Raw genomic sequence first — 15,352 nt, 5'->3', positions numbered from 1 at the left:
GTTTTCCCTGTTTACCCATCTGTGTCTCTGATTGTATTAGGACAGTGAGGAAAAGCTCACCTCTGTTCTCAGAGATGGGTGCTCAGACCATCTTGCCCTCAGGTACCTCCCATCTGACCCACCGTCGGGGAAGGATGGAGAAGAACCTCTTGTGACAACTTCCCTGAGGCTGCAATCCTGGATCTGGGTGAGCTGGAAAAGCCAGGATCGTGGATTTGAGCCTCCCTCAGGCTGGTTGTGTCTTTGTAGAGCTACCCAAACTCTACTGGCACTGGGAGGAAGGTCAGCTGTGGTGGGTCCTCAGCTTTGAGGAGAGATTATGGTGTCCCTCCTGCATTTAGAGGAACCAGACTTCAAGTTCGGCACTTAATTTGGGATTGAGATGCTTGCACAGGACTGTGTAATGCTTCTGGTGCCAGCAGTCACCCTCTCTGGCTGTTGCCCATCCCTTCAGGACACAGGCTGCCCCTCAACCCTGCCATATGTCCTGGCAGTGTTTCATACCTGGTGGTGCCCACAGTGCCGTCAAACCTGGGTTCAGGTGTTTCCTGTACTCTCCTCACCTCCCTTTCTCGGACAAGTTTCCATCATACAGAGTTGCAAACAGCCTGAGCTTCACCAGCAGCAGAGGATGGAATATGGAATCCTGAGTGTGCTTTGCTGGATGGGAACAGCAGCACCTTGGATGCTTTTTGAAGCCTTCAGAGCAGTTCTGAAAGGACCAATTCACATTTATTCCTGTCAAGCAGGCAGGGGAAGGAGAGAGGGATTAATCTGAGGGAGTTTGTCAGGTTTCCCATGCCTTGGATAAGTAGTTTGGAAGTCACCTAAAGGTTTGAAGCCCCTTGCACCCTCTGAGCTCCATCAGCTCGTGGCAGGAAGCGCTGCAGACCCTGTCCTGTGTCACTGAGTTCCTGTTTGTGGCCTCACTCCCCTGGTTTGGGTTTTGTGGTGGAGAACTGTTGGCTGGATCCCTCAGAGACAGCATGTGTGCTGCTTTCAGCTGCCGCCTCTACATTTGCTTATACGAGGCTTTAAAAGCCATCAATATTTTAGTTTCCATTCAAGCCTCCGCCTTGAAGCTCCCCCTTTTCATTCCAGTGTAGTGCCTAAAGCCAGCTAATGAAATATATCCCTCCTGCTTCAAATTAGGCATAAAAGAGTTGTCAGAAGATGAGGAGAAGCTGCTGAATAATCCTGGTAATGTAAAAATCGACATTCTATAATGTCCCTAATTCTGCTAATTAAACATGATACATGAGTGTGCTACAAGAGCTCTCCAGCTGCTTGGTAATGAGATGTTGCAGAGACCAGCTTTCTGTTGGATGGGGCCAGGTTAAACTCTAATTAAAGCCTTGCTAAAGGCTAAGGAGTTGTCTGCTGTAATTAAGAAACTTGTCTCGCTTTCTGGGTGCTGCCACCTCCAGTGACCTGCTCCCTCTGCCCTGTGGGGACCTGTGGGTCTCTCTCAATATCAGGTGTCTCCTGATATCTTTTAATTTTTAACTTCTTAATTTTTGCCCCGTAGTTTCAAATTGCTGGATTGTCAACGAAGGGCGCTGGCTTCGCAAGGTGGCCGGCGAAGGCGCTGGGTTTGGGGTGGGCCGTGACGCAGCTCTTGCCGCGGGCTCGGTGTTTTTATGGTTTCCAGTCGGTTTTCACCCTGTATTTTTTTTTTTTTTTAACCTGAGAGGAGCACGGTGCTGTCGCTGGGTTTGCTGCTGGGCAGTGTGTGGGGCCGGTGATCTCGCCCCAAACACGCGGGAGTCCTGTCCTTACCCTCCCAGCCCTCACCGGCCGCGGGCGGTGGAGAAGCCCCTCAGAGGCCCCGGTGCTGCGGAGGCCCCACAGCCATGGCCGATGGCTCTCCCCCCGCCCCGGACCCCCAGGACACCCTGCAGTCCCAGGACACCTTGGAGTCCCAGGACACCCTGCGGTCCCAGGACACCCTGAAACCCCCTCGCCACTTTTTTGTCTCTCCCTCAGGGTACCTCAAGTGCCACACCGACGATGGCCCCGAGGCGAAGGAGGAGACGGCCAGCGAGGAGCTCTACGACACCGTGAACTCCACCATCGTCTCCGCCGACAGCATCCGCTTCTTTGTCAACGTCAACCTCGAGGGAGCTCCCCGGGCCACTGGTGAGTGACAACCACCTTCCAAAAAACACAGCTGGGGCCGTGGGATGTGGTTGTCGGTGAAATTTTATGGAATCGTGGTGCTTTGGGTGGGGAGGGAACTTAAAGGCCGTCTCGTTCCACCCCCTGCTGAGGGCAGGGCTTCCGCTAGACAAGGTTACTCCAAGCCCTGTCCATCCAGGCCTTTGAAGATTTCCAGGGACGAGGCAGCCACAGCTTTTCTGGGCAACTGCTCCGGTGTTTTACCACCCTCATTGTAAAATGAAAGAGTGTAGAGGGACTTCTGGAGTTGGAGACGCGTGCCTCTTTGGGGTTAATCATCCTGGCTGGGGGCAAGCAATCCCTGTACCTGCTGTGTGTGGAGGCAGAGAGTAAAAATGAGGAAAAAATCAGCCTGTTGGACACCTCTGATGGGGGTCAGGCCCTCACAGCCCACAGTATTGAGAAGCGGGGTTGTGTGTATGCTCTGTTTGTGAATACAAGCTGCCTGTTCCAGGTGAGGGCCCAAGGGCCAAATTCCACCCAAATGTGCTTTGGTGGGATCTGTGCTTGGGCACTTTTCACTAGACCAGGTTGCTCCGGGCTCCGTCCAACCAGGCCACGAATTTTTGCCTCTGGGACATTGTTTTAATATCCTCTGTACTGAATGTGCTAAATGGGGCGGGATGAGGGCTGGCAAAACTGGCTTTCATGGGATATGCTGAGGAAAAGCAGCTCTTGGACATGGCAGCAGCCTGCACTTTGTCCCCAGGAGCTGGAGGCATCCTGGAGCCTGCCTGTATGGGCACTGACTATTTTGGGGATTAAATGCACAGGCTCTGGATTATCCTTGGTGTCACAGTATCGGAGAGTCCTTTAAGTTTGTTCTAAGTTATTTTTAGATTACATGCAAATCCCAGTCGATCTGCAGGGAGCAATTATTGGGAATGGTGATGCAGAACATTTATGGCCTGGACCCCTGTTCAAGATAATCAAAGTTCTGCTTTTTGACTCTGAGCAATGACTTTAATTTAGGAATAATATCTAGCAATTTCCAAGCCTGCAATTTTACAAATGCCATCTTAATTGAAAGATTTAAGGGAACTGTGCTTTGCTATGACAAGTCTGGGCTTAATGCCGTGGGGTGCATTGTTTGGGGATGAGGAATGCAAGTGCTGTGGATTCTTCTGCATCTGAAGTTCCCTTTCCTTGTGTGTCCTCCTGGGCTTTTTATAAGTGTTTTCCCTTCAATTCAAAACAGAACAAAAAAGGCTTCCTTATTTCCCTGAAGCAATGATGTTTGTGATGGTGGTATTAGTTGTATCTTTTTTTTTTTTTAGCTGAGATGTTCAGGATTTTTAAGGAAAACTGGACTTCTGATGTGCTGGGTCACATTTCAAATTCAAGGATGGAGGTTTGAAAAATGGGCTTTAGGCTGAAGAAAAGTCCAGACTTTAAGGGCAGGTGTGAAGGGAGATTTTTATTTTTTTTTCCCCCATGGCAAAATCAAAGTGGTCCAGGGAGCCAAAATCCAAGTTTTTCTCTATCAGGCATAGGATTGCTCAGACTCCAGCTGTTGGAGTCATCTGGGCTATCAGCTCTTTCTCAGAAGCATCTTCCAGGGTGGGTTTTATCCATAAAACCCATATCTGTGGCTGCAGAGGGCATGGCTGATCCTCCTGGAGGGCTGACTCCTTGGGTGCTTGAAGGTGGCTGAGATGAACCCCTTAACCTCTCCTAAGAAAAAGAGCCTGAACTGCTGAAAAAAGAATACCCTAATCCCAAAATGAGGTTTAATTATGCTGTGGCCAAGGTATGTCTGGGACTGAGCTGTTCCCTGGTCCACTCTGCAAGGCAACTCTTCAGAAATTCCCTTTCATTCCTGCCACTCTTTGGAAGTTTTGTGGTGGTGTTTTGGGAATTTGTTTGGGTGGGGGTTTTTTTGGGGGGGGGTGTCTTTGTTTTGGGTTTTTGTATTTTTTGTTGTTTGGTGTTTGTTTGGTTTTAGAGTTTGGGTTTTTGGTGTGTTTTTTTGTTTGTTTTTAGGGGTTTGGGGGGTGATGTTTGTTTTTATTTGTTTGTAGGGGGTTTTTTGTGGGGTGTTTTGGGTTTTTTTTGGTGCTCAAGCTTTGATTTCCTAGTACAAAACTGCAGTTGAGCACTTGCAGGAATTGTCTCCAGCAAGAGAAGCTGATGTGGGGGGAAAAAAGCAGGGGTTCTCTAGGCAATGTCAAATGTCCCAAACACCTCATTCCCAACCCCAAGGGAGCCCAGTGCACCAGGATCATACAAGATCCTCTGGTGCTCTGTGAATACAGAGGAAAACCAAGTGTGGGAATGACATCTCTGCATCCTAATCTTATTTTCTTGCTTTCCCCAGGCTGGGTGAGACCTTTGTTGGGCTGAAATGATTCCTTTTGCCAGAGGGATTAACTGTGCTCTCTTGGCAGCACTGCTGGGGTCAAGAGGGACTGACCAAGGGCCATCTTGCACTAAAAGGGTTCTCCAGGACTGCCTGGGTCCGGTTGCTCCCTGGTGTCAGGTGCACTTTGCTGCATAAAATGAGGGATATTAGGAAGAAATTCTTCCCTGTGAGGGTGGGGAGGCCCTGTCCCAGGTTGCCCAGAGAAGCTGTGGCTGCCCCTGGATCCCTGGAAGTGTCCAAGGCCAGGTTGGACGGGGCTTGGAGCAACCTGGGCTAGTGGAAGGTGTCCCTGCCAGTGGCAGGGGGTTGGAACTGGATGATCTTGAAGGTCCCTTCCAACCCAAATGATGAGAAAATACACTTGCCTAATTTCTAGCAGGAAAAACCTCTGAGGTGACTTGGAACAAGATAAACAGCCCTGCTGTGATGTCTGTGAGCCTCAGAACATGTTCTGGTCGTCACAGATTGGTCTCTTGGCTGAACATGGTGTCCAGATTCTCTCCTGCTGGAGACTTTTTCGGGTGAGCTGCTGTGAGGTTGCTGCCCACCTTTGTATGGGGCTAAAACATCCAAAATTCCCATCTGGGGATGAGCTGGACCCCAGGTTCCAGGTGCTGGCAGGCAACTAAGTGGAATTACAGATGCAGTGACAGCTCTGCATCATCCTGTTGGTCTCTGTGTGATGTATGTGCAGCTCTCCACGAGCATAATTGGATGCACTTCACTGTAATTCTGTTTTAAAAAGATCCCTGTGTGGGATTAAGGTTTGAGCCAACAAAACATGGCACAGCCTCGTAAAACTCCAACAATTAACCATTGGCATGAAATGCTGGGCTGTGCACACGGATGTGTATGGAAAAGGATGGCTTGAAGAAATCTGGGGTTTAAGGTATGGCCTGTCTCACTTTTAGTTAATACTGGCTGCCCTGGCATAGAATATTGAGCCCAAACCAGTGCAGATGTCAAAGCACTAAAATGCTGCCCAGTAGTGACTTTTGGGTCCCTTCTCCTGGGTGTTTTAGTGCTTCCTTTTGGTACCTGAAAAAAGGCTTTTTTATTGTTATTATTCTGTTCTGCTTTTCATCCTTACAACTTAGGCTTTGGTGGTAAGATTTGTTTTCAGCAAATGTTAGCAGGTCTAACGTGAATGTAGGGCTTTATCTGAAGTTGGAGGCTTTTGGACCTGGGATCTGCATTTTTTGGAGGAAGATCAGGATGGTTTTTAGGCTGTGACTTGTTCTGAAGTCACAGTAAATGTGTGCAAGTAAAATCACAGAATGGTTTGGATGGGAAGGGACCTTTTAAAGGTCATGTAGTCCAACCCCTCTGCAGTGAGCAGGAATGTCTTCCAGTAGCCCAGGTTGCTCCAAGCCCCGTCCAACCTGGCCTTAGACACTTCCAGGGATGAGGCAACCACAGCTTCTGTGGGCAACCTGTGCCAGGATCTCACCACCCTCATTGTAAAAGAACTTCCTCAGATCTAATCTCTATCAATCCTCTTTTGATTTGAAGGCATCCCTACTTGTCCTGTCACTCCATCCCTTGTCCAAAGTCCCTCTCCAGCTCTCTTGGAGCCCCTTAGGCACTGGAAGGGGCCCCAAGGTCTCCCTGGAGCCTTATCTTTCCTGGCTGAACACAACAGGAGCAGGGCTGTTACCTTTCCTGTGCTGCAGGTGGAAAACTTGATGCTTTGTTCCCTGGTAATTTATTCCAGAGATGATGAAGAGCATCAGTGAGAGTGGTGTGCAGTGGGGAAGAACTTCTTCCCTCTCCAGATCCATGGATCTGCTTATTGCACAGCTCCCGGATTTGCTGTCTGGTGGCTTGCAGGCCCATGCATTTCCTATTCTCTCACCCAGCTAGAAGTGCAGTAACACTTCAGTCTTAGTCAAACTCACATCCAGAGGGCATTTTGGGTTTTTTTTGGTGTGTTTTATATATGGATTTTTCCATAAATCCCTTGGGAGCCTGGCTACAGGTCTACACACCTACGTTCCTTGTTGAGATAACAGAAACTAGGGGATTCAACCACTTGCTGCTTTATCTGCAGCACACCTGGAATTGAATCTCTGCAAATAAATACAGCAGTTTGATTTAGGCTGAACCTTAAATCTGTGGGCAGGTGATGCAAGTGAGCCTGGGAAGTGTGTGGGGACACATCCTTGCCATCAGTCAAGCGTCCTTACCTTCTTGGCAGCTCCCTTAAATCAACCAGGCATGTATTTTCATCATTGCGACTTTGTTTTTGCAGGTTGGGGCTCTAAAACAATTCATCTTCTCCTTCCCCAAATTGCAGCAGAGGGGTTTGCACAGGATTTTTTTTTCCCCCTCAACTCAAGCACAATTTATCAAGGATTTGTGGAGCTGCAGCTGCTCAACTTTTCCCACTTACGGCTGGTGCTCAGACTGGTGGGTTTAGAGGTGCCTGAAGCAGTTTTTGGGGAGAATAAGGCAGGGAAAAGCCAATTGGGAAGCAGGATGTGGCTTTGTCGGGGTGTGTGTGCGGAGGGGGGGAAGGAACGGAACACAATTTATGCTTCAGGAGAAATTAAAGCCTGTTCCACCCTGTGCACAATTGATCATCCCTAGATACAGAGAATCACCAGTTTCCTGTAATCTGCTCCAAAGGCACACACGTGCACGCCCGGCGCTGCTGCTGCTCCCGAAAAAAAACACGGCATCCAAGCCCCGGCCCAGCCCCTGCCCAGATGACTTTTTTTTCTTTTAAGGGGACGAGGAGAAAAGCTGGATGCTGGCGCCAAGGATATTCCAGGGAGAGTAGCGTCCCGAGACAAGTGGTCTGGACCTGAATGGGTATCACTCTGCACACAATAGTCACATTTCCTCACATTAATACCAAGGTCCTTTTTATGTCCCGAGGCACAATGCTGACCCACGCGTTCCATCTGATAACTCCTGTTTTAGCAGTTTGATGTCAGACTGGGATGTTGGGCTCCCGAAAGCTTCCTATACTCTAATGGAAAGTGGATATACCGATTGTGTGGCGGGGGAGGGACGGCCTCCCTCCGAGTTTCCTGAGGAGGGTGTTTTCAAAGCGCTGCTTAGGAAGCCGAGGGAGGTGTGTGTGGGGGGGGGTTGGGGTGGTGCTGCACGGAGGCAGCGCTGTCCCTTGTGTGCACTTCACCTTGCTGTTCAGAGCAGCTCTCCGTGGGATTTGGAGTGCCCTGTCCTTCTAATTGGCATGGAAAAGGCACCTTTTCCCCCCTAAATTTAGTGACAAAACCCACTGCGGGTTTTTTTCATAAAACATTTTGCTTTTGTAGTGTGTAGGTGCCACAGGTGGCACCGTGCTTGGCAGTCTTACCTTCCCAGAATCCCAGAATATGCAGAGTTGGAAGGGACCCACAAGGATCATCCAGTCCAACCCTTAGCTCTGCACAGGCCCATCCCCAAGAGTTACACCCTGTACCCCAGAGGATCATTCAAACCCTCCTGGAGCTCTGGCAGCCTTGGTGCTGTGCCCACTGCCCTGGGGAGCCTGTTCAGTTCCCAACCACCCTCTGAGGGAAGCACCTTTCCCTGAGATCCACCTAAACCTCCCCTGACACAACTTCAGGCCATTCCCTGGGTCCTGTCACTTGGCCCCACAAAGGAGAGATCAGTGCCTGTCCCTCTTCTTCCCCTGGCTCTGTACAAGAGCCCTAGTCATTCCCTGGAGTCCCCTCTCTTTCCAGTTCCTCCACAGGGAAGTGTGAGGGACTGGCCCTTCACCTGCCCAGGTGTTGTTGCTGCTCCACAGTCCTGCAGCTGCTTGTTTATTCCCACCTGCCTTTAACCTGGGTGTCGGTTTGAGGGATGAACCCACTGACTTCAGGCTTTCTGCTGCAGCTCAACCCATCACCCTGTCATGGGAATGTGAGGTAATTAAGGCACAATTATTTATCTAACAGTATTTAACCAAAATTACTGAAATCTGGTGGGGATTAGCCCAGACTTGGCACAGCTATGACAGGACAGCAAAGCAAAGAATCCCTTTGAGATGTTGCTTGTGCAATCCTTCACTACCAGTGATGAGTTTGAGGTATCTCCTCTGCTCCTAACAAGCTCCTGTCATGCCATGTGCTGATGTGGTTTTATTTATATGTTTTGAAGGCAGGTTCTAAAAGCAGAACAGTTTTTGCTGCTCGCAGTGTGGTTCAACACAAGCGGTCGAGGCTTGGATTTGCACAGGCCCCTGATAAAAAACCAAAGATAAAATAGCTTTTCTTTAATGATAAGCCCCCCCCCCCCAAACTTTAAATACTTTTACCTACACCAGATCCTTGATATTTTTCAGAGAAAATCATGGAATGCTCATATAGTATTCTGCTCTGATTTATTTTACTGTGCCATATATATATATACATATATATATATAAAACATGCAAATGCACTGGGGAGTGTATGTAGATCTAAAGAAATGTGCACAGCCAAAAAAGTTCCTGCTCTCCAATTTCCACTCCTTTTATCTCAAAGGAAAATATTGTCCTAAGATGCTGCAGGCTTCCAGTGGTGGCTTCGCTCCAAAGGCTTTTGGGTCTTCTCAGGTGTTAAGGGCAGCACTGGGGACCTGTATGAGGGAAAGGGGATCCCAAGTGAAAGGAAATCTCTAAGGCAGGAGGTAAAAAGCCTTAACCTTTGGTATCTGACTTTTCAGGGGTTGTTTTCAGGGCTGTCTTTGCAGGGCACGTGTCATTAGCTAAGCAGGGGGCAGAGAGGGAAGCAAGGAGAGGGGATTTTGTTTCTCAGGGATGTCATTAGGGCAGCTGGGATGAAACTGCCCTGGAGAACAGCAAATAAACTTCTGAGTATTAAATCTCCTCATCCATGTTGAAGTTGGATGGGTCCTGTTCTGAAAACGGAGGGAAATAAAAACCCAGGGGGCCTCCACAGCACCCTGGATGTGCCAGCGTGGGGCCACGGGAAGAGTCTGGTGTTGGCAGTTCCTTGGGGTTGTCCAAAGTGAAGTGGCCTCCTAGGGAGTCACTTGTATGCTCAGTGGTGCTGCGTGCCTGCATCCTGGGAGTTGGGGATAGTGCTGCGTGCCTGCATCCAGTGCTGTGTGTATCCTAGGAACGTGCTGTGTGGCTGCATCCTGGGAGTTGGGGATAGTGCTGCGTGCCTGCATCCTAGGAATTGGGGATAGTGCTGTGTGCCTGTATCCTGGGAGCTGGGGATAGTGCTGTGTGCCTGCATCCTAGGAATTGGGGATAGTGCTGTGTGCCTGCATCCTAGGAACTGGGGAGAGTGCTGTGTGCCTGCATCCTGGGAGTTGGAGATAGTGCTGTGCATGCCTGCATCCTAGGAACTGAGGACAGTGCTGCGTGCCTGCATCCCAGGAGTTGGGGATAGTGCTGCGTGCCTGCATCCTAGAAGTTTGGGCCAGTGCTGCGTGCCTGTGTGCACGCCTCCCAGAAATTCGGGATATGCGTCGCCTTGATGTGGCTGCCAGGGGATGTCGGAGATGACTTTTTGGTTTTCCCCTGGGCAGGACCTGGAGCGGAGCCCAACAGATAAGGTCGGCCACCCCTGGCAGCTCTGCTTTAACTGTGTGTGAGGACAGAGGACAATGCCCGTGGCTCGCTCGCTTGCTTGCCTAAAATAGGCTTTTGCAGCCTGTTTTTGTCGAGCAAGGAGGGCCACAAAAATAGAAGAGAAGATTTTACGTGGCCCTGAGCTCCTGTTTCTATTTAAATATGTTTAATCCTGACATCCAGGTGTGAAACCTACTTATCACTCCTGTCAGTGAGACATAACTGCTGTGGTTGATGGGTAAATTCTAGGGTGAATCCCTAGTTTTCTGTATCCATTTTGTCTCCATGAAGGGCTTCTCTGGGGAGGTGCAAGGGTCAAGGGTGTGGAATCTTTTCACCCCCCTTAGTGATAGTGCCAGAGGAGGAGAAAATGGGTGGAAAGGTGATGGTGGTTGGTCTTGAGCTTTGGCCAAGCTGTCTCTCGATGAATATGACTTGGGCAACCTCACGGGGGTGTTGATCCCACATTGCCCTGCAGTAAATAAATGGATATTTAATATAAGCAAGGCAGAAGAGCACTTGAGAAGTCTCTGTGCATTCCCCCCCCCGTTTTTCACGTTCCAGTGGATTTGCTGCTATCCCTGAGTGCTATTTCAGCACTCCAGTGACCATTTTTGATACCAGCCCAGAACTGGGATGGTCATATCCATCCATCTCTCATCCTGGATTAAATCTGAGCCGAAGTGTCGCTTGGATGAATGATGGATGAGGCTCTGGGCCTTCCAAAGTGTCACTTCCCTACCCAGAGCAGCTTTTTTTTGAGAAGTTGGAAAGTTCCTGGTCCAACAGATGTAATTAGATGTTTTGGCTCGTGTCGATAAGGCAGCGCTTGGTGCTCATTCCGGCCGAGCACCTGAGAGAGCTGTCAGCAAAGATTGATTTACAATCCTTGTAAATACACCTTGAAGCTGATAAGAGGAACCAGGAGCTGCCTGATAAAAGGACAACATGAATTTCTGCAGCACTTCCATACATCCAACGAGGACGGGCTGCAGACCTTGCTTTACCATGTGCTTGCCGTTGTTTGGGGTTGTGGGTGGTTTCTTGTCTCTCCAGAACTATTTCTTTGCAAAAGCAGATAAACCAAAACATGTTTTCTCCTCGATGAATATTTATGGCCCCCAAATCTCCCTGCATACTTGTGCCTTCGTAATTAGGCTGCAAGTTGAGTAAGTGAGCGTTGGAGAACTACAAATGTAAGAGCCTGGGGAAAAGGCTTGATGTTTCTGGTTTATTTGGGTGCTTGCTTTTTAATAATGAATTGCACTTTTTTAGATGAAACAGCTTGTGTTTTCCAAAAAGACGTGTCAAAAGGCAGTAATAACTGGGACTGTTGCACCAGCAGACTTATCTAGTTAAGGGATGCTTTTAATCACATGTACAGCATCCAAGTGAACTTTGGGAGAAGTTGGGTGATGTAACCAAAGCCCCTGAACCATCCTAGTTTGTTTAGGGCGAGATGAAGGCAATCCTTTTTCTTTTCTGCTGTGGTCAGCTCTGTTCCTGGTTTTGAGTTGGGCCTTTTAACCCCATCAGGCTTGAATTTCTGTTTGATCAAGGAGGATTTTGGTTAAAGCAACTTTTTGTGTGCAAAAAATAATTGCTTTTTTTTTTTTTTTTTTGGAGTTCTGGTGTTTTCATGGGAGTTGCATCCTCAGCTTAATTTTTGTGGAGTAGCTGGGCTGGGCTTGAAGGCATGTGGTCAGTCTGTGACATGGGATTGCAGCAGTTCTTACAGGATTTGGAAGTCCAAGTCTGGAAAGGAAGCAAAAGTGTCATCTGAAGAGTTGTAATTGTGTTATATCTCTGTACTTTTCCACAGCTTGACCTCTGGAAAAGTTTTGGTCTTCAGTGGGATTTTTCCATGCTGCCTCTGCTGCTCATTTGAATTAAAACTGTTCATGTGTTTCATGAGTAATTTTGGTAGCAGCTCAGTCTCAGGGATTTTTTGGAGAGTGTGAAAATGAGAATTTAAGAAGGATACCAGGCTGGAAGAGTTCAAGGCCAGGTTGGATGGGGATTGGAGCAACCTGGTCCAGTGGAAGGTCAACGAGATGGTCTTTAAGGTCCCTTCCAACACAAACAATTCCATGATCGTTTGCACGGGCAGTGCCTGTGGTACAAGTGATGCTACAGAGAAGCTGCTTTGGAGGCAAAGAGTTCGGAATGGGCTCGTGGCAAATACAACTGGGTTTCGTTTGGTTCTGTGGCTTATACCCCCAAAAAATGCTCCATGGATACTCTAAGAAAACGTTAGTGTTGGCGCTTGGAAGTTGGAACCGGGAAGAATTTCCCGGGTTTCCCCCATCCCTGGATCTCGGCTGCGTATTAAGTGACATTTATAGTCTGTAAAGAGCAGTTTTCTTTCCCAAGGGCTGTTTCTTTACCCTTAGATTTATGGAGGCAGCGTGATGAGTTGACAGGACGTTAATGTGCTCGTCTTGGAGTGAGTGTGATCCCTCAGCCCCCTCCCTTGGAAGTGCCTGGGTGTCATTGTTGACTCTTTAACGAGGACAAGAAGGGTTTCCAAACGAGGGTGACTCATGCAATCTTAGCCTCAATCTATCAAACGACGATGCACTGGATTAAATGATTACTTAAAAAGATTAGGAGTTAGATTTTTGGGGAGGTAGGAGAGGAGAAAAGAGTAAAAATACATAGGGAATCTGAATTTAAAAAAAAAAAGGGGGGGGGCATAAACACAGCCAAAAAAAGCTGCAAGACACAATCCCCAGCTGATCAGATAATGCCAGTTCTGGGCTCTGTTCACGCTTCCAAAATGGGAGATGTTGTAGAAATTGAATCTCTGCTTTTCTATAGAGATCATCCTCTGCCAAGAGAGTGCTGCTTCACCTCGTCCTGAGCCTTCTGCTCAGCTCCTGCTGCCTCTCAGGTACCTGTGACAGTAACACTTTTCTGATTGTTTTTTTTTTTTTTCCCTCTTTCCAGCTGAAAGTGAAAGTGCTGGCTGCGTGTTACTGCACACATCAAGGAAGGTAAGTAGGAACGCTGTCTGTTCAAATTGTTGGTTTTTCATTATCTAGAAGTACAGAAAAGGATCTTGAAACACCCTGTGGGGCTGTTTGTCGCTGGCCTGAGCAAGACATAAATAATTCCTTTCCTGACTTCTTCTTTCCTTTAATTCCTCTGCCTCTTAAAACCTGAAAAACCACGTGCTGATTGTTCTCCGAACAATTTCCCCTTAATTCTGATATTTCTGCTGCTTTTTGTCCCAGACAATTCCTTGACATGTTAATTTATCACTTTTCCTCCTACAGTGCCTGCACAGGGATCCAAGAGGACGAGGTTCAGGCTGCTGAGCTCCTCTGGAGCTGAAAGCAGAGACACCCAATAGACATTGCTGGGATTTGGTTTCCTGTTTATTCCAGCTAATCAGCTCTGCCTTCAGGAGCTTCAGCAGAAGTGAAATACCTGGAAACAAGCAGGCTGGGGAGGATGATTAGGGAACTACACTTAGTTTACACTGGTCTTGAGGCCGTAACTCAATAAGGTGGAAGTGCAGAAACCCCTCATATGGGCTGTTACTGCAAACCTCCTGCTAGGGGAGAGCACGGGGAGGAATTAGGTTGATATTTTGGTATCTCCCTTGTGAGGGTGGTGAGGCCCTGGAACAGGTTACCCAGAGAAGCTGTGGCTGCCCCTGGATCCCTGGAAGTGTCCAAGGCCAGGTTGGAAAAGGCTTGGACCAACCTGGGCTAGTGGAATGTGTCACTGCCCATGGCAAGGTGTAGAAGTGGAGGATGTTTAAGTCCCTTCCAACCCAAACCATTCTATGATTCTGTATTTAACACCACCCAAAGTTTGGTCTTTAGGGTTGTGAGGCTCATGGTGCTTTAAGTTATCTTGACTCTGCTGTTTGGAGGGACTGACTGTGTTCATGGAAACTTGGATCACTGATCCTGGTAAATCATAGAATCATTTATGTTGGAAAAGCCCTCCAAAATTACCAAGTCCAACCCCACTGCCAAACCCACCACCTAAATCATGTCCCCAAGTGCCACTTGGCTTTTAAATCCCTCCATGGCTTGGTGACTCCACACAGCCCTGGGCAGCCTCTTCCAATGCCTGAGATCATGGGTTGCACGTGAGGTTTTAATCTGTGCACCAAAGCCTTGGGGGCTTTTTGGGGAATCCCAGAGAGCCCTGTAATTCTGCTTTGCTTTAGGCCTCTAAGATAGCTCAAATTCTGAAAAGATATTCCGGGAGGCTGAATTGGGTAGTGGGAGGAAAATGTGTAATAGCTTTAGAAACCTTTCTCTCAAGTTAAAAATACCCAAAGCAAATAGAAACCAAAGAAAACACTACCCAAAAAACCCCCACCACTACCAAAAAAAATTAAACATTGTTTGATACAGAATCACAGAAGTTAAACTAAGCTATTCCATGCTCAGGAATGGAAATGTCTTGATCAATAATTTGTCTTGTCTAAAACTGGTGCCAGGGTTCTCAGTTGTATCCACTTGACTGAGAGTAACCTAAGAACTTAATCACTTAAAGTGCAAATTCTAAGCCCAAATGCAGGATCTGCCTCTGATAAGAAATAGTTGGGAACTGCCAACACATAAGTGTCTCTCCTGTTTTGTTTTTCCTTTTCAGAGCTGTAGAATTCCTGCTTTTTCTGGCCTGTGGTTCATGCTTGAGCACTTTAACTTGCCGTTGAGCCACAAATACCAGAGGGCTTTAGCAGGGCTTGAGAAAAGATACTACTGCCAGATTTTGCCTCCAGGGAGGATGAGTGGAAATTTTGTGCTTCAAATGCAAAGGAAATTGAGACCTGACTCATGAAGGAGATGCCTCCAAGTGTCTGGGAAGGGGGAATCACCAGCAGAGAAGTGGTTGGGACAGAAGTTTTATGTGGAGGTGCTTCCCTGTGTGATGTCCCTGTCTCTGGTGGGTTCCTGTGGTTTTTGGGTCGCTTGAGAAGTGCTGGAAGGTCAGTCTGGACCTTGGGCAAGTCGCTATCTGGACAACTTGGCATAAATGAGAAGCTCCTTGACATGGTTTGAACTATTTAATCACTGTCATGGTGTGGTTTTGAGGGAATTGGCCCAAGGGACCATGGCAGCAGTCAGTGTTTGCTCAGGAGAACATGCTTTTTGGACAGCCCTTGTGAGGTTATTGCAGTGGCTGTAAGTGGAGGTGTTCTCCAGAGCAGACAGCCAGGAGAGTTCTTGCATTTTGGCCCTTGTTGATGAAGTTAGAGTGTGCAACATAGGCCAGGAGACCTGCCTGAAGTCAGGGGAGGCTGTTTCTTCTC

General features: G+C 48.1%; 1 protein-coding gene across 3 annotated transcripts in view; it reads left to right on the top strand.

Annotated features, from left to right (window-relative positions):
- Positions 1-15,352, top strand: part of SLC4A11 (solute carrier family 4 member 11) — a 92,834-nt gene that overhangs the window by 20,417 nt on the left and 57,065 nt on the right. Inside the window, exons 3-4 of one of the 3 annotated variants that reach the window (XM_039388339.1) lie at positions 1,987-2,139; positions 13,024-13,070. In XM_039388339.1, coding sequence (XP_039244273.1) covers positions 1,987-2,139; positions 13,024-13,070 — 200 coding nt within the window. Of the gene's footprint in view, positions 1-1,750; positions 2,140-13,023; positions 13,071-15,352 lie in introns of those variants that run through there. The other 2 variants (XM_027712687.2, XM_027712688.2) reach the window with 2 other exon arrangements.

Source organism: Pipra filicauda, unplaced genomic scaffold (genome assembly GCF_003945595.2).
Source record: "Pipra filicauda isolate LSUMZ 115617 unplaced genomic scaffold, ASM394559v2 scaffold635_size200075_pilon, whole genome shotgun sequence".
Classification (NCBI taxonomy): Eukaryota; Metazoa; Chordata; class Aves; order Passeriformes; family Pipridae; genus Pipra; species Pipra filicauda.
Note: the sequence above shows the minus strand (reverse complement) of the source record. Positions and strands in the feature narration are given on the sequence as shown.